Raw genomic sequence first — 25449 nt, forward strand, 5'->3', positions numbered from 1 at the left:
GGGAGTGTTAGAGTTAGTTAGAGAAGGGTATTTTAGTCTTTTCCCTTTATGTACTATGTTGGCTATGTCTCCTCACATGCAAGGGCATTTCAGTCTTTTGCATCTTATGTTTTCAAATGCAAAGTATATGGTCGACTAGGTTAGATGAGTAGACTATCCAGTTCGACACTTTCTCCCCTTCTTCTTCTTCTTTCTCTCTCTTCTCTTCTTTGTTTGGCTGAACACTTTCACCCCTAACAGTTCATATCAAGCTTTTGGAAAGAAACAAGGTTTGGTTTCTACTTTTTAGATCTACCAAAATAGTTGTTTGGTTTTTATCAAAATGAAGAAGAAGAAGAAGAAGAAGAAGAAGAAGAAGAGGAGAACAATAGTGTCTAGGTTCTTCATTTATAGTAGTGTACCTTCTTTCTCTTCAAATAGTTGTTTGGCAAGTATGATATTTCCTTTTTATTTTATTTTGATTAAATTTGCTTCAATAAATGTTAGAATCAAAATAATCATTTCCACTTCCATCTTACAAACGGTTGATTAAATAAATATGTTGAAAACTATTGAGTGTTTTAGCAAAATACAAACTATAGGATAAATTTTAGTTAAGTATGTGAAACTTATGAGGTGTTTAGTAAATGACCCTGAATTTAACTCCAAACATTTAACTCTTCTTTTGAAGTCCAAAGGCAAAAGTTCATTCATCAATCAACATAATACATATGATTCAACACATAAACCTTATGAAATTTGGAGGGGAAGACCAAGTCATGGAGTGATTATGCTTAATAGCATATTGAGCTAGCGAATGGGATATCTATTACAAAAGTGAGATGCATATTGAATCAAATAGGAAGAAGGCTCTGAAAATAGAGCTTTACAAACCTGAACAATAGTGTGGATACGCCAAGGAGGGTCCAAGTCTGAAGAAAGAGTGTTAACTATGGAATTTGAATTTATCACATATAATAATGCTTTCGCTTTTTTCATATATGTTTTCTTCATTTCTTACATACTCTTATAAGGTGGTGTTCGATCGCGCTGAATCAACCTTCGAACACCAAAAATATTGCTTTTTCAGTGGTCGGAGGTCATTCGGCTTCCCCTTCGAATTGATCCTCTGAATACTGAAAGAACCTCCGAATCATTCATCGCCAAAGCTACCTCTGAGAAAATTTGGAGGCGACGAACAAAATTTTGATCCATCCATGCCCCTCTCTCTTTCTTCCTCCCTCTTTCTTCTTTCTCCCTCATCTATCCCGTTAATAGAGGAGTTGATGAACAAGGTTCAAACCCAGGATGCCGATTGTGGGTTTGAACAGAGGAGTAGGTGAACCAGGTTCAAACCCAGATCTTCAATTGTCTTGTCTCAATCCTGTCGGAGTAGATGAACCAGGTTCAACTCCATTTATGGCAAATGGTGTTGCTAGCGAAGGAGCAGTTGTAAGTGACAACATTCTCAAAGTTGATGGCATTTTTAAGTTAAAATTCTGAACAACTATGAGAAGCCAAAGAACAATTTTAGAGCTCAAATATCAAACATAAAACAAAAAAGATAAACAAAGAAAAAAAAGGGACCGCCACAACCTCATTGTTAGTGGCAATAGATCATCTTTAGATTGTGTCTTTGAAAAAGGGACCACCACAAATAACTATAATTTTTTCTCGTTGCTTCTCTAAACTTTGAAGCTCCGACAATGGCGGATAGTTTGTCCCTCCAACTCCACTCACTCTCCGGTATCCACCTCTACTTTTTATCCCCGTGTTGATGTGTTGTAGTGTGTCCTTTGCATCTGCTTCATTTTTTATTCCTTCAGTAGAAATAGAAATGAAGAGACAAAGCTTTGAGAAGCTCATACAATTCAGAACATTTTCATTTAAACTTTCCACTCCAGTTCAAATCTCTTGCTATTTCAATCTTTTATTTTGCTTATTGAAAAATCAGGTTAAGAGATTTCCTTTTTCCCCTAAATCCAAAGCTTTGAAGGAAGAGAAGAGCTTAAATGGCGGAGGATTCCAGTGGGTGGCGGAACGATGCCTTTTTAATGTGTAATGAAGTTGGATTTCCTGCGCTGGCTTTGGTGTGAGATGGGGTGCACTAAGAGTGGAGAATCTCATTGCCTCAAATTGGAGAGGCATTGAACTTGAGTTCAACATTCTAATTGGGAAGACAATGAATAGTGATGAAATTAGATTGTTGTAACTATTTTATCTTTTTTTTTAGTGGTATTATTTATTAACTTTTATTGTTTTTAAATTTTTATTATTCTTATAATATTAATATTTTTTACTACTCTTTTAAATATTACTTATTAGTCATTTTTATCATTTGTTTAATATTTTGTTATCAATTCATATTATTTTAATCATTTTCATTTACTTTTATTTAAATAATAAGTCAAGGAGCAAATTTGTAAAATTCAAACTTTTCAGACATCACTACATTCAAATTACTTTTCGACTTCAGTCAAGGGGCAAACTTTTCATTTAATTGGCTTTTCAAACTTCAGACTTCAGATTTACCGAATACTAAGAAGCTTTCGATCGACTTCATCAAGTATAGAGTTTAGAATAAAACATAGGGCTGGGAGGAAATCTTTTATCTAAGGCAAGCAAAGAAGTCCTTATTAAGGTTGTTATTTTTTCTTTACTTGTTTACTCTATGTCTTGCTTCTTACTTCCTCAATTAATTTGTGATGAGATTGTAAAGGCTGTAAGGAAATTCTGATGGGGTGTGAGAGGTTTGCAAAGTAAAATTCATTAGTTAAATTGGGAGGTTTTGTGTAAGCTAAAAAATGAAGGTGGGCTGGTTCAAAGATTCAAAGAGCTTTAATCTTGATTGCCTAGCTAAGCAAGCCTAGAGATTGGTGTAAAATCCTAACTCTCTCTTGTGCCATGTTCTCAAAGGGAAATATTTTCCTTATTATCCTTCCCTTCATGCAAAAAAATCCTAGAAGTTGTTCTTAGGGATTGAAAAGTATCATGGTTGGTTGTGAGATCCTCTCTGGAGCAAGGTTTAAAGTATCGATACACCCAATATGCATGTTCACGTGTATCAGATGTTTTGGTACTATAAAACCTTTTTTTTTTTTTTAATTTTTCTTTCATACTTTGATGAGGGGTTGATTTAAATGTTATTTAACATTCAAAACCAGTCATTCTAGGAAAGGCCTTCCAAATGACTTATCGACCACTTGTTGATATGATACGATACGCTCAATACAAAGTATATCATATCAAAATTTTAAACCTTGCTCTCGAAGTTTCATGTGGCAAGTAGGCAATGGTATGCCCATTGACTTTTGGGTGGATTGTGGGTCTCAAAGCTTCCCATTTTAAAGGTCCTTGTTCGAAAACCTCCTTACTGCCCAATTAACATGGATCATGACGTGTTGGGTCATGGAATCCGAGTACTCTCCAATCCTTGCTTCTTGTTATGCCAAGAAACTGGAAGAATTTATATTCTACAATCAAGAAGTCAAGACAATCCTTAATAGAGTTTTGAAAAATCAGGGTCCTATTCTACTTGCTCAGGCTATTATTTTGCCAAATCTGCATGACGAAAGTAATTTGATTGCATGTTATAATCTGGTCCAAATCTTTGGAAGTTGCAGTCCTTTCTAGGGTGCAGAATTTCCTATGGAGAGCCGTGCGTGACAAGCTCCTTGTTGTTAGTTCAAATTTGTGTGCTATCAAACTTACTAATTAGGGGTTCAAATCAGGTGGGTTAAGTCGGGTTTTAGTTAAATCTAGGCCCAACTCTAAGAATTGGGCAGTTGGCCTAAAGCCCAAACATGAGGTTAAACCCGAATTGTCCAATCTAAGCCTAACCCACTCTAAAATTTAATGCATTAAGTTGAACTTGTCCTATATCCCAGGCCCAAATATATATACATATATATATCAAATCCGACTCACGTCTGGGCCGGGCCTAAATTTGTCCTAATCGAACCAAAAAATTAAAAAGCCCAAATCCAAACCCAAATCTCGTCCGTGAACAGGTCGACATGACATTCACTAGTAAAAGCACTGCGGTACAACACAGACGCGCCATCAACTCTACCATACACGAGCCAGCGGGGACACATAACCCTATAATTGTGTACGGCACTATAAACTTGCCACCTGTCCCAACATGTCCTAGGGGGACTCGCAAGTTGAATAAAGAGGGGCCCACCCACCGGATGAATGGTCCAACCATGTCTATAGGATTGGAATTAGGTGGGGCTACAGGAGAAAAAGGATAAACCAAAAAATCAAAATGGCGAGATATGCAGTGTCGCAGTGATCGAGGCTTTTATCACCAATTGTCGTTTTCCACCATGTTGACGTTGAAGATGCAGCAAAATGAAATCGGATATTCATTCTGAACCAGGATCATTGTTGACCGTCGATCTTCTCTTATCCGAACATCTTTCCATCAATCAACCCCCCTGCTGTGCAGTAGTGTAGATTGGAAGAGTCGCAGAGGAGATGAATTGAGAAAAAGCGGTGAGGAAGAAGATTCTCGTCCGGTTCCTAACCAGATTATTAGAAAGAGGGAGAGTTTTTACTCCTTCCTTTCCCTGTGACCCATTCGTAAGTTCTCTCCTCTCTCTTTCACCTGGTTATCTCTTTTATCTCGCCTTTTGATGATTCCTGTTGAAACTTTTGATTTCTATTGCAAAACCCTAGGAGTAAAGGTCAACAACGAATAATAAATGAAAATTGAATAGATTGTGCGAGGAGTTTTAGATATGTAGTTTCAATTTTATATTCGTCGTTTTTTTTTTTCATTTTCCTTATCTATTCTGAATTAGCGGAGCTTATCCCCTTATTTATGTATTTTGTTTTTTTTTTGGAATTATTGGTCGTTTAATATTTGTTTGAGGATTGGGTCTGTAGGTCCTGAGATTGTTTTTACCGGTTCTGGTGATTTTAGGGTTTGAAGCAATAACCAAAGAATAATGATGGTAGCTGGGGTTGAAATTGCCGATAGATCTAAGCTGGCTGAAACAAAGGTAGTGGAAGATGGGGTTTCTCAGTCGAGAGTAGGAGAGAGGGATCGTCACGGGTTCCATCGACCCAAGGATTCTGAAGGGGATGATGTTTTTGAGGAAGCGGTGGACGAGCATCTTGATGACCTCCATGCCGTATATGAGACCCCAAGGGCTGGGTTGGGGCAAGTTGCTGTTAATGGAGATCAGAGTGTAGAGAGGGCTCGAGTTTTTTATCCTTTTCAAGCTAATGGAAGCTCTGATGGAGGCCATGAGGCTGACAATTATGAAGAGCCAATTGACCTTCCTAGTGAGGCTCGGACTTGGAGCCCCGGAGAGGAAGAATTGGTCGTTACCAAAAAGATAGAAGATTTGGTTGTGCTGGAGCTTCTTGATGATGTTAAGCTTGCTGCTGATATGGAAGATAACCAGATGGAATTTGCATCAGAAAAATCTGTCAGATTAGAGGATGCTGGCTTGCCTAATAATGCTGAAACAGATGTGGGTGAGGTGTCTTCTGCTGCTTCTGACAATAACGGTGGAGAAAATAAATCATTGATGAATCAGGAAGAGGTGGATGGGAGGACTGTAGCACTTCTCGTGAAGCCCCGTACTGAAATTTTGGCCAAGTTGGAGGAAATCCCTGTTGTTCAGGAAAATGGTGATGTTATCCATATGGAATCAGATGGGGTTGAGTCTTCGCAACTAAATGATTCTAATGAGCTTCCTGTGCATCAAGACAATGAACACAAAGGCAAGCAACCAGAGGATGAGGTGGAGGGTCAACAACCAGTAATCCCAGTTCCTGTAGAAGCTTGCAAGGATGAGGTGAACAGTCCAGAACCGGTAATCCCAGCTCCTATAGAAGCTTGCAAGGATGAAGTGGATGGTCCAGAACCAGTAATCCCAGCTCCTGTAGAAGCTTGTAAGGATGAGGTGGACAGTCCAGAATCAGTTACTCCAGAACTATCAGGAGCTTCTACTTTTCAAATTAATGAGAAGATTAACACTTACACTGCTGAATCAGATGAGACAGCTTCTCAAGATTCTGAGCCTCAGTCTGTTGATAGTATTGAAAACTATGACAACCCTGAAGAAGAGCCTGAGGAGCAGGAAACAAAAGATCAGGGAGAGGAACAGTGGTTGGGAGGGAACATAGAACCAGAAATCCAGTCCGCAGTAGATGTTAGTTCCAGTAACTCCTCATCTCCTCCTCTGCCTGCTCCTGCTCGTCCAGCAGGTCTTGGAGGTGCTGCCCCATTCCTGGAACCTGCTCCGCGTGCAATACAACAACCTCGGGTGAACGGATCTGTACCACAGCATCAAGCACAGCTTGTTGAAGACCCCATGAATGGTGAGACTGAGGAGAATGATGAGACTCGTGAAAAACTACAGATGATCCGAGTGAAATTTTTACGACTTGCTTACAGGCTTGGGCAGACTCCTCATAATGTTGTTGTAGCTCAGGTTCTATACAGGCTAGGACTAGCTGAACAGCTTCGAGGAAGAAACACTAGTCGGGCAGGTGCTTTTAGTTTTGACCGGGCAAGTGCTATGGCAGAGCAGCTTGAGGCAGCTGGGCAGGAACCTCTTGACTTCTCATGCACCATTATGGTTCTTGGAAAGACTGGAGTTGGTAAAAGTGCGACTATCAATTCTATATTTGATGAGGTAAAGTGCAAAACTGATGCATTCCAAATGAGCACAAAGAAGGTCCAGGATGTGGTAGGAACAGTTCAAGGGATCAAGGTTAGGGTGATTGATACACCGGGTCTCTTACCTTCTTGGTCAGATCAACGGCACAATGAGAAGATCCTGCATTCTGTCAAGTGTTTCATCAAGAAGAGCCCTCCAGATATTGTTTTGTATCTTGACAGGTTAGATATGCAAAGCAGGGACTTTGGTGATATGCCATTGTTGCGTACAATCACAGAGATATTTGGACCATCTATTTGGTTTAATGCAATTGTGGTTCTGACCCATGCAGCATCTGCTCCGCCTGATGGTCCAAATGGTACTGCATCAAGTTATGAAATGTTTGTTACTCAGCGTTCCCATGTGGTCCAGCAAGCAATTCGCCAGGCAGCAGGGGACATGCGTCTTATGAATCCTGTTTCATTAGTGGAGAATCACTCTGCCTGTAGAACGAACAGGGCAGGGCAGAGAGTTTTACCAAACGGGCAGGTTTGGAAACCTCATCTACTACTGCTATCCTTTGCTTCAAAGATTTTAGCTGAGGCAAACACACTTTTAAAGCTACAAGATGGTCCACCTGGAAAGCCTTTTGCAACACGTCCAAGGGTACTCCTATTGCCGCACCTTTTATCATCTCTTCTTCAATCAAGGCCCCAGTTGAAACTGCCAGAAGAACAGTTTGGTGATGATGATGATGATATGTTGGATGAGGACTTGGATGAGGCAACAGACTCAGATGAAGAAGAGTCAGATTATGATGAATTGCCACCATTTAAATGTCTGACCAAGGCTCAACTGGCAGAGTTGAGTAAAGCCCAAAAGAAGGCATATCTTGATGAACTAGAATACAGGGAAAAGCTTTTTATGAAAAATCAGTTGAAGGAGGAGAGAAAGCGGCGGAAACTATTGAAGAAAATGGCTGCAGCTGCTAAGGATTTGCCAGATGACTATAATGAGAACACAGAAGAAGAAAGTGGTGGTGCTGCATCTGTGCCGGTTCCCATGCCAGATCTAGCTTTGCCTACTTCGTTTGATTCAGACAATCCCACTCACCGATACCGCCACCTGGATTCCTCCAACCAATGGCTTGTGAGGCCCGTTTTGGAAACTCATGGTTGGGATCATGATGTTGGTTATGAGGGTATAAATGTGGAAAGATTATTTGTGGTTAAAGATAAGATACCTTTGTCCTTTTCTGGTCAGGTTACAAAGGATAAAAAGGAGTCCAATCTCCAAATGGAGCTAACCAGTTCCATCAAGCATGGCGAAGGTAAGGCAACTTCCTTGGGTTTTGACATGCAGACTGTTGGAAAGGACCTGCTTTATACTTTACGCGGTGAAACAAGATTTAGCAACTTTAGACACAATAAACTGGCATCTGGACTTTCAGTTACTCTTTTGGGTGATGCCTTAACAGCTGGACTGAAGCTTGAAGACAAATTGATTGTTAATAAAAGGTTCCGGTTGGTTATGACTGGGGGTGCTATGACTGGTCGTGGTGATGTAGCATATGGGGGCAGTCTAGAAGCCACCTTGAGAGATAAGGATTATCCTCTTGGTCGCACTCTATCAACTCTTGGGCTCTCTATCATGGATTGGCATGGAGATCTTGCAATTGGGTGTAATATACAATCTCAGTTCCCTATAGGCCAGTCTACAAACATGATTGCTCGGGCCAATTTGAACAACAAGGGGGCTGGCCAAGTCAGTATTCGTTTGAATAGCTCAGAACAGCTCCAAATTGCTTTGATTGCCCTTGTGCCCCTATTCAAAAAGCTTATTGGTTATTCTCAACAAATGCAGTTTGGACAATGAGGAACAACATATATTAGCAGCTATGCGGTATTAGGAAATAACTTCTGCAATGACATCTCTTAGTGCTTAGCATCAAATGTGAGTGAATCTCAGCTGCTGATCTGTCTTTATTTACAGCCCCAAAGATGTTTTCTGTTGTTTGTAATGGTTTAGTTGTTTCATCACATAGAATTTCTATAGAAGTTCAGCTCTAGTAGAGATCAGTTTGGGATTGAGTATTTTTTTGTGCTTTAATCAGTACCTCTTGTGCATTCAGATAGGTGCAAGAATTGTTTTTTTCCAATGGTAGAGTGCTCCAATCCCAAAGAAAGGGGAAAGGGAACATTTTGGGAATATATTTCCGATTAGTCTACAACCTACCTTTGTTTATAAATGCTTAGAATTGGTTTTGTCAAGGAGCTAGAAAATAAATGCTTTATAGTCAAATAAGGCAAGAGATGTAAGAAATCAAAATGAAAATGTTTTGGTGTTTGTCCTATAGTAATTGAACGAAGGAATACTGTGTTCCCTTCCATTACAACTAGCCTAAAATGTTTTTATAATTTAAGTCTTCCCCATTGAATATTCACAAAAAAGAATGGCTTGTAGAATTGAACCCATTTTTGTTTCATAACTATACTTTACAAACCATGCCACCTGCAGCCATCACAAAATTAGCTGAATTAGGACTCGTTTGGCACGTCTTTCCGCGTGGTCTTTCAGCTGTTTACAAGCCGGGAAAACCGATTTTCGGTCTATTCCCATTTGGCTCGTGGAAGATCTAGCCGCCAAAAGACGGAGCGTCGAAAAGACGCAAGAAGCCCATTTTGGGCTGATTTTGGGAAGCTTCAAATGAAGCTTTCCGCGTCTTTTGTGTTTTATTCTCGTGTGGAAAGACATGCGTCTGCCAAACATGCTTCGGGCTGCTCAGATCTTCATGCAAAAGTATTTTGCATGTCAGAGCTACCAAAGATCTTTCCAAAAGACACGCCAAATGGGCCCTTAGTAAAAGCACAAAACCCAAGGAGAGCAAAACTCCCTATTAGCAGAAACTTTTCAGTATAAATAAGGACTCCAGTTATTATCTTCATCCCCCATTACTTCTTACTTGATTGTATCAAACTCAAAACCAGAAATATGATGGTAAGTTTCTCAAGAAACCGAAAATGTGAACGAAAAGAGGAAAGATCAAGTGGACATGCTAAGTGGAATCATTTAGTTTAATTGTTAGTGAGGATTTCAGATAAATCAAAATGAAAAGAGGCAATTTTTAACAAGATAACCACATTCTTATCCATTTATGAAATTACTCAAGATATGAACTACCAGTCATGGTTCCACGTGAGAATATCTTCTGCCATCAGCCACTGCCCCTCTTGCACAAAAAATGGTCCATACAGTGAATTTAAGAAATGGAAAAAATGGTAAATTAGAAAATAAAAGCTATCTTCTTTAATTTAAAAAAAAGGGACTTAGTAGGGTTTCATTGCAATCATATAAAGCAATAAAACCAAAGACAAACCTATAAATAAAACTAAAGATGAAGGTGCCAATTTATCAAGTCGCTAAACTCTAAAATCAGTTATCAATTGGCTACAAAAATAAATAGAGCAGTAGTAGCATTATTGTAGAATGGAGAAAATATTTGAAAATTAGCATATAATCAAAAGGAGCTCACCATGGCCCCATGATGATCCTTAATCATACCATGTGTTCCCACATAAGTGGTATGAAGAAAACTTAATCAATCAATTTAACACAAAATAATGTAAATCTTCCCTAAGACAATTCATCATCTAAGAATTAAATGGAAATACCACCAATGATAGGAAATTGCTAATTAAGGCCAAAATATTAAGCAAAAAAAGGTTGCAAATTAACAAAAAAGAAAGCTAAAATTGTTGCTTGTTGACAAATGCACATATGATCAAAATTAAGTAATTGTACTAGGTATACAATCTCCATGTTCAATTTTGTGCATCTGCAAAATGTGGAACCAAATCAAATCATTGGTTAAATCTGATGGATAAACCAACCAATTTCAACAAAAGAAAAATAAAGTTAACATTCATAAACAGACGTGATACTCCCAAGGTAGAAATCAACATAGCAACATTCAGCTATTGAAGATTTAAGAGTCTACTTAATGATGTATTAGTTAGGACCAAAAAAGGTCAAAATTGGTGAAAGAACGATAGTGCTAGGAAATTAATCAAAAGATTTCCATCTTATAGATTAGAAAACAATAGAGGCCTATAAGAGAAAAGTTGAGTGCCATTTTATCCATTTTGGCCTAGTGCAAGTAGCCATTAAACCTTTCACCCGATTAGGACTTCAGACCACTGCCCTGGCCTAAGAGATTCTAGACACAATAAATTTAGCAATTCCCTAATAGGAGTAATTGAAGGAAGCCTTAGTCAAGGACCCATATATTTTAATGCCTTCCTTAATTTTACAGTGTCATTAATGGACCCAGGGATACACGAAGCCTTAACACTGAGGCTACAAACTCAAGGTTTCGAAATGAAACCAGGATCAAAAAATGTAGCGTTAGTCTACAAGGTCTATTTCAAGACCGTGAATACTATCTGTCCTAATACTAGGATAACAGGAGCAAAGGGAATGACGACTTTGTTCTAAACCAATGCTAGGAATAATGTTACAATTCCTTGGCAAATCATGTGGAAAGACGTGAACTTTCCAGACAGTTGGTTAATAGCTAATGTCGAGCCTCCCAGGTCTATAGAGTATTGAATTAGCTTCAGTATTTACTATTTAGTGAGCAAGACGGATCTGTTGAGCTAAGGTTCAAGAGGGCCTCGACTTCGCCAAGGCCAACATATTCTGAACCATTGGAGGTAAGATCTTATTCTAAAAGGTTGGTGGATTTATCAGAACCATAGTTTTCAAGGCGCCAAGGCGAACCTAGGTGATGGGGAAGTGCTTAGTCGCCTGGTCGCCTAGGCATCACTTTATGTCTAAAAGAAAGATAAAACAAAAATGGGATGAATCCCAATTTTTTCCGTTGCAATAGAAATACAGAAGGGCAGAACCCCTATCTTTCTTCCAGAAAAAGAAATAGACCCCTATTTTTTGTTCCAGAAGAAGAAAGGGCGAAGCCCCTGTTTTTGTTCCAAAAAAAGAAAAAGAAGGGGTGTAACCCCTTTTTTTGTTCTAGCAGCAGCAAAAGAAGAAGAATAAGAAGAAGTGGCCCTTGTTTTTTGTTCCAAAAGAAGAACGAAAAGCACATCTTCTTCAAAGACATACAACTTGGAACTTGACGAGGATATCTCTTGAACTCGTCTTTGAATATCATATCTATATCTCTTATAACTCATCTTCGTATATTTTATCTTTCATAAACCTTAGAAAGATAAGAAATTACAACATGTTATAGATACATCATATGGCGTTTGGGTGAGGTGAGAACCAAAAAGCGCCTACACGCCAAAGCGATGCCTAGGCGCCTTGACAACTATGGTCAGAACCACCTCGTCCCCCTCTGAGCATAATATATGCTACACACGAAACACCAATAGTCAATACATCACCGTTGGCTTATCATACAGCCCAAAATCAAGTCACTTCTTTAAATCTTATGAGCTAACAAAAGCAGATTTTGAAATAAATGTTTTAGAAATTGAAGAAGAATTTTATATAGACAGATCTTATTAGATTAAACTTCAATTCCCAACCAATAAGAAAGAAATGGTTCTTTGAAAACTTCTCTAAATCTGAGAGGTCGTAGTAGAGAGCTCTGGTATGAAGATATGATAGAAGCAAAGGAAAATATTCCTTTCTGGGAGTGGTATGAACAACAAAAGCAGTTTAAAAATATAAAACCCCCAGAAGAAGAATTATTATTTTTTGATGAATCAGAAGAATTATATTTATGTGTCAAAAATAAACTTTCTAGAGCATGGAAGACTGCTTCTACGGGTAAAATCGTAGAATCAGTACAAGGAAAAGACGAGCTAACAGCTAGTCCAATAAAGAATTCTTCGACAATCAAAGAAACTGAAAAGGTGATACCAGAACATTGTTCCTAAATAATAGAACAAAATAACTATACAAATATATACCTGAATGTCTTAGGCAACAAACAAATCGAATTGAAACCCTGTTGAGCTCCCTGGAAGTCTCCAATAAAAAAATAGCAATAATTAGAAAAGAAAAGCCTATGGTAATGGCGAGAGAATTTCCTCAAGATATGAGGATCAAGTAGGCTATGTTAGACTTGTCCAAAATGAGCTGCAAAGATGTAGCAAATAAAATGATTTCGTTCTAGAACTCTAAATGGGAAAAAAGGAGAATCTTCAAAAACATCTTCTAAAAAACTAAAAGAAGAAAAATCGGACACTCACTCTGTAGATTTATTAAGCAAAGAATAAAAAATAGAAACAAAATCAGATACACCATCAGAAATCCCTTCAATAGAGCTAAATAAGCTCTCATATAAAAGCAAAAAGCCTTGTTACCCCAGTCATACCCCAGTAGACTTGCTTTTTGAGGAACCTGCAAAACCTCAGGTAAGTTATGATGGAAATACATTTTATGAATGGAATTTAGATGGGAAAAATGAGTATCAAATTTATGAAATGATCCATCATATGACGTTATATGCTAGCAAACTGATTGGGAATGAAGAAAAAATAATTACCACCATAATGATCGAATGCTTTACGGACCAACTTAAAGGATGGTGGAACAATTATCTTTCCCAAGCCGAAAGAGATTATATCATAAACATAGTTTTCAAGGTGCCTAGACGAGGCTAGGCGACCACAGGGCGCCTAGGCGTTGGAATTTTAAAATGCTTGTTTTATTGAGCTTTTACTTTATATATGCTTTTCAGACATGTAATTCATCCATAAAAAAAACATTTGATTCAATTCAGCCATACAATCACTGAACCAGCCATAAAAAAATCAGTCATAAAAAATTTGAATGAGAAGATGAGTCAGCCATAAACATTTGATTCAAGTTCCAGATTCAAGACATTTAATTCAGCCATAAAAAAATCAGCCACATAATCATATATACTAATGATATAAAAAAAATGAATGATAAGAAGAACTAAAGAAGAGATTAAAAACTGAGATGATTCAAGACTTAAAGTGTGAAACTGTGAATGACTGAAGGGAGGAGAAGAGTAGGGCGGAGCCCCTGTCTTTTTCATAAAAAAAGGGACTCATGGGGTGGACTGACTGAGAACACCATTCATGGGGTGGGTGGAAGAAGAAGTGGAGAAAGGGAGGACTGAGGAGTATCGGGGCGGAGCCCCTGTTTTTTTTTTTAAAAAAAAAGAAAAGGACTGGTGAGCCCCTGTTTTTTTGAAAAAAAAAAAGAAAAGGACTGGTGAGCCCTGTTTTTTCGACTGAACTGATATCTGAGAAGAGAAAGGAGGAGGAGGAGGAGAAAAAGACGAAGAAGAAGAAAGGGAGGACTGGCGGAGCCTTGTTTTTCGAAAAAAAAAGTAAAAAATGCTGAAACTCTGAAATCAGAAGAAGAAGTACCTGCTCGAACTAAGGTGTGAGTGTGACTGCGATGGAGCTGGGCTGCTCGAGCTTGCAGAGTTAGCCTGTTCGGTTCTCCTCCCTCTCCAGTCGAACCAAAACCCTTGTAGACCCTTGTCATTAGTTGTATACACTATTCTATAGTTGTCTTAATACTAAACTGATACAGTGTAACAGGGCTTATTTTAAAAGAATACAACAGACAATTAATATTAAACTAAGAAATTTTAAAAAAATTTTAGATACATTAGGTGCCCGCCTAAGTCTCTGGGCGGGTGCCTAGTGCACAAAACATCTGGCGTTTGGGCGAGGTGGCCTTCAAAAACCGCCTAGTCGCTTAGGCGTCGCCTTGACAACTATGATCATAAATTTAGTAAAAGAGATGAAGATGGAGAAATGGTCTTAAGTCAAGGCCAACCAATTCAAGATGCAGTCATCACTTTAGTATTAAATATACTAAATCATTTTATAGGGAGTTCTGATTATGTGTCAGAAAGAATAAGTGAATAGCTTATAAATCTTAAGTGTAAAACATTATCTGATTTTAGATGGCATAAGGATGTATTTCTGTCCGAAGTACATAGGCTAACTAATTCAAGAGAACCCTATTGGAAAGAACAATTTATTTCAGGCATTCCCCCATTATTCGCTGAAAAGGTCAAGAACCACCTCAGATGTCTAGGAGGAGGGAGAATCCAATATACCCATTATACGTTTGGATATCTAGTCCAGATAGTAAAGCAAATAGTACTAGATTTATGTAATGACTTACGCCTAAAAAGGCAGATCAAAAGAGAGAAAACTAACTCCAAAAAAGAGTTAGGAGATTTCTGCTACCAGTTTAGGGTAGGTCCTAAATCTACCTGTGCTAAACCAGTACATAAAAGGAGAAAATCCAAATTTCACAAAAAAAAACCTGAGATAAAAGAAAGAAAATCGAAATCCTCTAAAAATTAAAGAGATTATAAGACTGCCACTTGCTTTAAGTGTGGAAAAAAGGGTCATTTTGCTAACAAATGCTTTAAAAACCTAAAAAAGGTTAATGAATTAGGTGAATTTGTGAGAGGTCACCTTTGAAGAAGAAAGAAAGAGAAACCTATACCTCTACCTTTCCAGAAGAGTGTTGTGACAACCAAGGTCTCTGTACATGTAAATATGAAACTAGTATAGAAAATGATTCAAACAGTGCAGGGGTTTTTGCAAATCACTTCAGGTCTATCTTTAGAAAACCCCTAAATAGTAGGGTGTGGATTGAGGGTATGGAATGGCCAACTTTGCAGATAGAGGATAGGGATTGGTTGGAAAGGAAATTTGAAGTGGAAGAGATAAGGGAGGCAGTGTTCTCTATGGATAGATCAAAGGCACCAGGCCCAGATGGTTTTACGATGGCTTTTTATCAAGATTGTTGGAAGATATTAAAGGAAAATCTATGGATTGTGTTTGATGAATTCCACTCTAGAGGGGTGATCAACCTAGGGCTGAACTCCACTTTTATTGCACTGGTTCCTAAGAAGAGGAATGCATGTCACCCAAAGGATTTCAGGTCGATCAGCCTAGTCAATAACCTTTATAAGATTCTCACTAAGGTGCTGTCCATCAAAATAAGGAAAGTGCTCCCAACAATTATAGCAGATAATCAAGGAACCTTTGTGAAGGGGAGACAGATTACAAATCAAATTCTGATAGTAAATGAGAGCCTGGAAGAGTCTAAGAGATCCATGAAAAAAGGGGTGATTTGTAAACTAGATTTGGAAAAGGCTTATGATTTGGTGGATTGGTCTTTCTTGATGGAGGTGATGACCAATTTTGGTTTTGGGGATAATTGGTGAAGATGGGTCTTGGGTTGTATCAGGAATTACCATTACTCCATACTGGTAAATGGGACAATGGTCAATTTCTTCCTAGCCTTGAGAGGGATTAGGCAAGGAGACCCCCTCTCTCCCTTTTTATTTACTTTGGTAGCTGAGGTTCTGGGGAGACTAATTTATAGAGTAGATTCCAAGGGCTTAATCAGAGGTTGGAGAGTTGGGAGGGAGCTTGTGCCACTCACACATTTGCAATTTGCAGATGACACTATACTCTTTTGTTAAGCAGGGGACCCTAATAGGATAAGAAATTTGAAGCTCACTATACGACTCTTTGAGCAAATGTCAAACCTTAAGGTGAATTTTGAGAAGAGTTGTATAGTTGGGGTAAATATGGGCGAGGGAGAGATCTCTGAGGCTGCAGACATCTTAGAATGTGCAATAGCAGACTAGCCCCTTAATTACCTTGGTTTGCCATTCGGTGATAATCCTCAGAAAAGGTGAGTTTTGGGTTCCGGTTGTGGAGAGGTTTGAAAAGAAATTAGCAACTTGGAAGAAAAACTATTTGTCTCTTGGAGGGAGAACCACTCTAATCAGGTCTACTTTAGCTAACCTTCCTGTTTACTTTTTGTCAATCTTCAAGATTCCAACAAAGGTGGCTAGTAGATTAGAAAAACTAATGAGAGACTTTCTCTAGGAGCCAGGGGAGGAGAAGAAGGACCATAGGGTGGGGTGGGAGATGGTTTGTAGGAATAAGAGGGAGGGAGGTTTGGGTATCGGGAGTTTAAGGAATAGGAACTTGGCTCTTCTAGGGAAATGGCTTTCGAGGTTCTCATTGGAGAAGGACAAACTTTGGGTGAAGATAGTGGAAAGTATTCATGGGGTTGCAACAAATGGATGGGACTCTGGGATTCTGGCAAGGAATACAAGAGCATCTCCTTGGAAAGCTATTCAAGCTATTCTACCTTTGTTCTCTCCATGGATCAAGTATGACTTGCACTCAGGCAATCTCATTAATTTTTGGGAACATGTTTGGAATGGGGACTCCTCCCTAAAAGACCAATTCCCAAGCCTTTTTGCCCTTTCCACTTTTAAAAATGAACCGGTGTCTTCATTCATTGTTCCTTCTAATTCTATTTCTGGGGTCGGTTGGAACTTGGGCCTGCAAAGAGATATCAAGGACACAAAGCTTGATGGTATCTCATCACTATTATCCATTCTTGAAGGGGTGTTCCTAAAGCCAACAAAGGCAGATAGTAGAATTTGGACTCTCACCCCCTTTGGTTCTTTCACTTGTTCCTCTTTCTTTAATGCTCTCACACATTCTTCTTCTCTGGGATTGTCTTTCCCTGTTAAAGAGGTGTGGTGTCATCCTATACTTCCTAAGGTTGGGAGTTTCTGTTGGGAAGCCTTTCTGGAAAGAGTTAACACAACAGATTTACTTCAAAGAAAAAGACCCAAGGGTTGTGTGTCCTCTGTAAAGTTGATGGTGAGTCTGGATATCACTTACTAATCTCCTATCGGTTCACTAACATCATTTGGGAGTAGTGTACTTCTTTGTTTGGGTGCGGGTGGACCCCCCCTTCGAATGTGCAAAGCCTATTCACATGTAAGCCGTTTTGGCCAACAAAAAGGGCCAAGTTTATGTGGAGGTGTATGAGGGTTGCAGTCTGTTGGACTATTTGAGAGGAGAGAAATGCACAAATATTTACAGATAACGAGAGAAGTTTGGAAGCAATGCTGGAGGTCATCCACATTAGGGTTATACACTGGCTGAAAACCTTGGCTCTGTTCGCAGAATTCTTAGTTGATGAGCTACAAAGAAAGTGGAAGGAGATAGCAGAACTTGTTCCAATGAGGAAGGCCTCAAATGTTTGTTGGATCCCCCCACCCCATGATTTTGTTAAACTGAACCTTGATGGCAGCAGCTTGGGCAATCCAGGGCCATCCAGAATAGGAGAAGTAATAAGAGATGAACAAGGGAAGCTGTTAGCTATGTATTCTGGACCAGTAGGGGTGGGAGATTCTTGCAGCTCTTGAAGGGGTATAAAGAATCAGAGGTATGCATATTAACAAGTTGATAATAGAAGGAGATTTTGAAGTGGTGGTAAACTGGCTGAAAGAGGATAGTCTTAGACTTTGGAATTACAGTAATGAAAAGAGCAAATTCAAGTGGTTGACTAAGGACATGGAAATCCAATACAAATGGGTAAAAAGAAGTGCGAACCCTTTGGCAGATGGTCTAGCTAGACAAGGGGTGAACAGACATTCTATTTTTTGGGCTGTCTTGTAATTTTTGTTCTTTTGATGCTTAATGGTTGTTCTTGGGAGCTAAGATTGTTTAGCCCGCTTGCCCTGTAATTTTCTCATAGTTTTAATATTAATTCAATCCGCGGTTATTGATAAAAAAAAGTATTAATATGAGCTCTCTAGAAGAACATTTATTAGAAATACTAGAGGATATTCCTGATGAGGAAACCAAGAAAAGGCATCTACTTATGGCAATACAGAGTAGTAGAGAAAAGAATAAAAACAAAAATCTAAAAAAGATTTGTTCAAAAAAGAAAATATAATATCGTACAATGAAATTATCAAAAAAGCTCAAGAAACCTCTTCTCGACCCCTACTAAAGCAAGAGGTTAGCAATCTCAAAATGAAGTTAAATCCTTGAAAGAAAGAATTGAGATATTAGAATCTTATAAAGATTCCATACACCAAGAAAGATCTAGCATATCTTCAGAAATAGGAAGTATAGAACCCGCTGAATTTGTGGGAGAGAATGAAGAATTTGTATATTCAATTGAAGAGGTAAAATACCAAAAATGGTACTCAAAAATAACCGTTAAGATTTAAGGTTTTAATTTATCATTTATAGCCTTAATTGATTCTGGTGCAACTTAAGTATGTCATTGATAGAAGGAAGTTGGGAATTAAATACAAGGAACCTGCTTAAAAACCATGTTTCTTATGTTCGGAAACCTTAGGCAGGATGTCATATATGTTACCAAAAGCAAGGCACTGTTTTTATAAATACTGTTTCGCTATTCTGTTTCATGCATAGCATATTGTTTTTCGTATTGTATCAGAGCCTTTCTGTTTGACCTCATCCCATTTGGTATCAGAGCCGTCGATCAAATATAAACCTTAAGCTTTGATCCTTTCTTTTGGTCAATATTTCTTCTATAATATGAAAAACAATATACTATGCATGAAACAGAATAGCGGAACAGTATTTATAAAAATAGTGCTTTATAAATCAGAGAAAACGTGCATGAACATAAAAAGTTTACATAAGCAAGACTTACTAACGAAAGTGAGAAACAAAGAGAAGGGCACACTAGTAGTGCAGTAAGTGCAGTTTATTGCTTACACTCAACAAACCTCACACAATAAGAATACAAGATATCACTCAGAAAAGTAAGCACACCCTAATAACTTCTATCTTTACTCATACTTCCGAAGAAAAAGAATAGAAAGAAAGAAGGGGTGGAGCCCCTGTTTTTCGGTGCAAAACAATGAAAAAGAAAAAAAAATAGAAAGGAAGAAAGGAAGAGGAAGAAGAAGGGGCGGAGCCCCTGTTTTCGGTGCAAAACAATAAGAAGAAAATGAAAGAGAAAGGAAGAAAGAAAGAAAGAAAAATGGATTGAATCTGGACCTGGATGATCAAGAAGGTTTACAATGCACGGAGCCTTGGACTGGAGTTCGGCGATCAGACTTCTTTCTTTATTATTTTTCTATATGGTATGCAATAGGTGTAAAAAAATAAAAGAAAAATAACTTTTATACATGATAATAACTATCTATAAACTAAAAGATAGAGAATTAAATAAAAAAAATTTGAACACATACATAAGGCACTCGACTAGGCCGCGTAGCGCCTGGCTTGAGGCGTGTGCCTAGGCTTTGAGGAGAGCGCCATCCTGAAGGGCATGTGCCTTGACTTGGGCGAGGCGCAGAACTTGAAATGCACCTCGCCTTTGTGCCTAGGCGTGCCTGAGGCACGACTTTTAAAACACTGGTAATGTTAGATTTTATCAGAGTTATAACCATTATTTAACATAGTCATTTTAATATCATAATAGATGCCTAATAATTTAGTCTATTTATCATCATTATCATCTAAGCTCGCATCCCAACCAAATGGGGTTGACTACATGAACTCTATTTTACCATTTCATTCTATTCAATGCCATATTCATTGTTAAATTATGGGCACTTAAATAATTACATATTACTTCCACCCAAGTCCTTTTTCGGTTGCCCCTAGCTCTTCTAGCCCCATCTACTTGTAAAACATCACTTTTTTCTAATAGTTGTTGTAAATGGTCTTCTATGTATTTGACCAAACCATTTCAGTCTTCTTTCATTTTGTTACCTATTGGAGCTACTCCTAGGCTCCTTTTAACATCTCTTCTAACCCTGTCCTTTCTGGTGATTTAAAAGGCACCCCTGAGGCGTGCCTAGGCATAGCCCTTTCAAAAGGCACACACGCCTGGTGCACCTTGCACGTCAACCTAGGCGTGCGCCTTTTGAAAATGACGCCTCTTTGCTTTTTTTGAACCTAGCGGCTGGGTCGAGGGCTCTGCCTCCGAACCTCGTGCCACGTCTCTCAAGGTAAACTAGTGATTTAAAAGGTGCGCCAAGGCGCACAGGCAAGGTGCATTTTAGGGCAGGTAGGCATCTCACCCAAGTTCCTGATGTGCCTTTTTAAAATTCTGTTCTTTTTGCTTTTTTTACCCTAACGACGGGGTTGGGGGTGGAGCCCCTGTGCCATGCCCCTCGAGGCAAGCCCAAACAAGTTCGCTCGCTCATCAAAGCTCCAAGAACCCCCTGCTTGATAATGTTGTTCATTCATTCATCTTGCTAAAATATCTTATTAAAAAAGCAATTAAAATTATAAAGTCATTATTTTTTGTGTGAACTAAGAATTTAAGACCCTAACATGGTCTTTGGGCTTGCCTTGAGGGGTGTGGCACAAAGGTGGCTCGTAGAATCAGGAATGTAATATGTTTTACATCACATTAGCTACTTTAAGTAATGCAATTGAGGAAAAAAGGAGATCGTGGGGTTTACATGCTTGGAAATGTTTTATGTTTGGTTTTATTTTTAAATTCACATTTGAATATGCTTTACATGTTATGTTTATGTATTTTAATTTTAGATAATAGGTTTTTAAAACATTTATTTTAAAATTTAAAGTTTATATTTGTTATTAATGTCATGTTTAATATTTTTTATTTTTGCATTTTTTTGAATTATTTTGGCATTTCTTATTTTTTTGACATTTTTCCTTTTTTTTTGGCGCCTTGCTTCAAAAAGGCGCGTTGACGCCTTCGCTTTTAAAACACTGAGGCAAGCCCAAAGAAGTCAGGCTTGCCACATTAGCTACTTGAAGTAATGCAACTAAGGAAAAAAAAAAGAGATTGTGGGTTTTACATTTTCGAAAATGTTTTATATGTTTGATTTTATTTTTAAATTCTCATTTTAATACACTTTACATGTTATGCAACTTATGTTAGTGTATTTTAATTTTTGATAATATGATTTTTAAAACATTTATTTTAAAATTTGGGTTTATATTTTTATTAATATTATGCTTAATATTTGTTTGCATTTTTTTTTTTTGAATTTTTGGTATTTTTTGAATTTCTAACATTTGTTTTTTTTAGCATTTTCTTTTGTATTTTTGCACCTTGCTTCAAAAGGCACGTGCGTCGCCTTGTGCCTTGCGCCTTGGGCACAAATTGGCCCCTACACCATTTTTGCACCTTGCATTTTTAAAACACTGGTCCTTTCTAGTCTTACCACTCAATCCATCTAAGCATCCGCACTTCTACCAAACTCCTGTTTTGGATATGTTGTTTCTTAACTTCCCAACATTGCTCCATACAACATAGCTGGCCTTACAACTGTTTTATAGAATTTTCCTTTTAGTTAAAATGGTATTTGCCTATCACTTATAAAAAAAGGTATTTTGCCTATCCCATAAGACTCTGGATGCACCTTCCATTTTGTGCAACCTGCTCTAATTCTATGGGTGATATCCTCCAAAAACTCTCTTTTGTTATGAATTATTGAACCAAGGTAATGGAAGAGATCAAATTGAGTATATCTTTGTCTCCAACCTCAAGTGTAATCTGATTCTATTATTATTAAATTTACATTGCATATATTCTGTTTTAGTCCATGTTTAGAGAATCGGACCAATCATAGAACCGGAAAAGGGAGAGGTTCACGGGTTAGAGGTTCAATCGGGGTCGAATTGTGATGACATGGCATATATGTATATATATTATGGGTTATATAAATGACCAAGGTTCACCATTTTCTTTTCTTTAAAATGGTGGATGGATGGCGAATTCCTTAATTTTTAAAGCAAATGACCAAGGTTCAAAATTTCAAATCTCTTAATTTACATTTTCTTTGAAATACGTGTGTAATAGAGTAATATATATATATATATATATATACACAATAAAAAGTCATTAAATAGCACAAGTAGAGAAGTGGGTTAGTGGAAATTAGGCAATATATAAAAATAAGAGGTCATGGGTTCAAGTCTTCTGACAATCATTTTAGAATTTCAATTACTTTGTGACCCAGGCGGTTTTGTGAAACCAGGACTGGTTCACCAGTTTTCCGATTAAACCGGATGGTCAGCTGGTTTTGACTAGGTTTTTAAACATTATGGTTCTTGGGGTATGACTGAACCGGCCAAAGCCCCATGCCATGGTTCAACCGGTCCAACTAACCGGTCTGGTCCAGTTTTCTAAACACTGGTTTTAGTCCTACTTATTTTAAAACCTCTTATCTCTATTGTAGTTGTCTAGAAACCTAGTTTTGCATTTAATCCTTTGCTAATTTCATCAATTAATAATAACTATGTCATCAGCAAGTTTCATGCACCATTGGGACCTCTTCTTGAATATGTTTAGTCAATTCATCTATGACTAATGCAAATAAATTAGGACTAAAGGCTGAACCTTGGTGATGACCCATTGTAACTATAAAATCTGTTCTCTCACATAGGTATTTTAACATTGGTTTCTTCTTTTTATCAATAACTGCAATTTTCATTAGAATGTCAAGTCAAAGTGAAAACAATTGTACAACTGCATTGGAGATAAAACATCTTATCTCAGACACCTCTATGGTTTTACAACTATGCCCAAAATGTTTAATCCCTCCCCACCCTTGTTTTGCTAACGAATCAGCCATGCTATTAGATGTCTTTTGCACCCATTGGAGTGCTGCACCCATATCTCCGGTTAGCCGTTTAAATTTTCTTAATTCTTTTTTGTACACCCATAAAGTAGTACCATTATTCTGCAGCCACCAACCTAACACAACCCTCCTTTATCCGGGCTTGTGACTGGCAATGTAAGAGAAGCTGGCACTAGCAAAGCTATACTAACTATTATATTGAGTGGATTATATACCTAAATATTGTTTTACAGTATTTATATAATAATATTATATGAATGTTCTGCACTCTATTATTAATTTAATGTTCTCATAACACATGCATGGACCGCAACCAATGCCCACATTGTCCCATATCGATGCACACTACAGGTGACCAAGAGTGCAATAATACGCACCAGAGGTGAAAAATGGTTGTACTTTTATAATGAAATCTTTTCAGTCTTAAAAAAAAATATTCTCAATAATAATAAGTAATATTCTGAAAGTGTATAAAGTATCATTTATTAGTTGTTATTATTTAACTATCATTTATAGGATATGGATGATATTACCTATAATAATATTTGACTATGCTAATATTTTTTTTTTGATAGGTAAAAGTTCATTAATAATTCATTAGCAGCAAAAAGATAAATGTCTATCTGTCTATTTGACTCTCAGCAGGTCTATCTCAGATGTAAATCACATTAAGGGCATCTGGGGAAACCCAATTCCTCCAAGAGTGGAGGCCCTGGTCTGGTTGATAGCAATGGACAGCATTTTGACAGCTAATCACTTGAAATCCAGAGGTTTTAATATGGCTTCCAGATGCTGCCTTTGTGAGGAGCAGGAGGAGAACATGTTTCACCTATTCATCTCATGCAAATTTTCAAGATTCCTGTGGAAAGTGTTTACTTCCATGTTCAGGGTCTCTGGATTTCATCCAACCTCAACAGCAGAGATTTTTTCTACATGGCCCAGGCTGTCTGGGAGCAAGAAGGTGAGGATGTTATGGAGTTGTATCCCATTTGCTATATGCCAGAACGTATGGAAGGAAAGAAACAGGAGGACTTTCGAAGACAAGGCTTGTAGCATGGAGAAGATGGTTGTGGCTGTGGGCAGATCAGTGGTAGAATGGGTGTTGATTCTTCCTGAATTCAGTCAACTAAAAAGGGAGGATTTTGGGAGTGGGTTAGGAGAGGTCCTGGGATATCAAATATGTAATGCAGAGCCTGTTATCTAGTTTGATAGATGGCTCTTTTGTTTTGTTTTGTTTTCTTTGTTCTCGGGTGCTGTCTTATCACCCTTTTTTTGTAACTTCTTTTCTTTTAATAAAATTCTTGCTATATACTTGTCAAAAATATTATACATATAATCTAATGATTATGAGAGCTGCTGGAACTAAAACTTTTCTTGAGCTGAATAATCATTCTAAGAATTGAATTTTTTTTGCCAAAATATTTAGTTTTAGAAGAATTTTTATTTTTTTGGTTCAAAAGTCATTCATCTAATAAATGATTCTATTGGAATAGAATTTTTACAAAATATAGCATAAGTAGCAGGATGCTGGATTCTTCCTCAAGTAATGATTAAATGGGTTAAAGTACTATATTTTGTGCTTGTAGGATATGCTTATCATTTTTGTTATTTTTTCCCTTTCCAGCCAAAGCAGGTAACCAATCTGTCGTCATTTCATAAATTCATGATAACCCCCTGGCCTTACCAGTTCCATCTTGCCAAAGCTGCCACTGTCAATCTCTTGAACCTTTACTTGGGGTTACTTGCTTGCCTTATCTCCCTCCCCCACTCCCACTTCTCGTTTCTCTCTTCTTCCTAATGTGTATCAATTTGTTTTTAGTTTAATTTCTGTTGCAGAGGAGCTCTAGCTAGAAATCTGGACAACCCCTGGAGAACCTTTGTGAGTTCCTAACTTTGTGTTTGATGCTGCTGTTTTAGTTTTATTCTAATTCATTTGTTGTGTTTATTGCCTGCAATTTTACTTCTTGGATGAGAATAACTAGGGATGCCAACAGGTTTGGGTTTGGTATGGGTCTGCCCCACCCTAACCTGATCCTCCAATGCTCCCCACCTAAACCTAACCTAACCCAACCTAACCGACCTGACCCAGCAACACACAGTTTTCATACCTGCCATGACCCTATAGGGTTCAACCAGATACCAACCCAACCTGTACCATAGCCTTTTAATTGTACTTTTTTTATAACATATTCTGAAAAACTCTGAGCCATTAATTTAAGTTGGTATTTAGTTTATGGGTTCTAAGGTGTCGCTTTCACCATAGTCATAGTGAAAGAAGAACAAAGGAAGAAGCCAAAATAAACATGAAAAGAAATCCTAAACTTTAAGGCTATGGAGTTAGAAGTCAGAAAATTACAAGATTTTTTTAAAGAGTAACAAAGAAAGAATTTTATTAAAAAATTGCTGATCATTAAAAAAAAGAATTTTATTAAAAAAATAAAAGGAGGTACA

The 25449-nt window shown here is 37.8% G+C and overlaps 1 protein-coding gene across 5 annotated transcripts; it reads left to right on the top strand.

Annotated features, from left to right (window-relative positions):
* Window positions 1–4254: 4254 nt before the first annotated feature.
* LOC148844218 (translocase of chloroplast 120, chloroplastic-like) lies at window positions 4255–24366 on the top strand. Of its 5 annotated transcripts, none has more exons than XR_016103685.1 (3): window positions 4260–4566; window positions 4910–8552; window positions 23644–24366. XR_016103685.1 is itself a non-coding variant. In XM_088959309.1 (2 exons), the coding sequence occupies exon 2, from the start codon at window positions 4935–4937 to the stop codon at window positions 8472–8474; it is 3540 nt and encodes a 1179-aa protein (XP_088815435.1). In that variant the 5' UTR covers window positions 4255–4566; window positions 4910–4934; the 3' UTR covers window positions 8475–8829. The 5 variants fall into 5 exon arrangements, 1 of the variants encoding a protein (XP_088815435.1); XR_016103686.1 differs by having other exon boundaries at window positions 4275–4566; window positions 23641–24366; XR_016103684.1 differs by having other exon boundaries at window positions 4316–4566; window positions 23655–24366.
* Window positions 24367–25449: the final 1083 nt, after the last annotated feature.

Source organism: Nelumbo lutea, chromosome 8 (assembly GCF_056320005.1).
Source record: "Nelumbo lutea isolate HS-2025 chromosome 8, American lotus-T2T, whole genome shotgun sequence".
NCBI classification, from domain to species: Eukaryota; Viridiplantae; Streptophyta; class Magnoliopsida; order Proteales; family Nelumbonaceae; genus Nelumbo; species Nelumbo lutea.

What these genes read in the sequence shown, in the direction of transcription:
- LOC148844218 (XM_088959309.1), top strand. Translation starts at nt 4,935, where the DNA reads ATGATGGTAGCTGGGGTTGAAATTGCCGATAGATCTAAGCTGGCTGAA.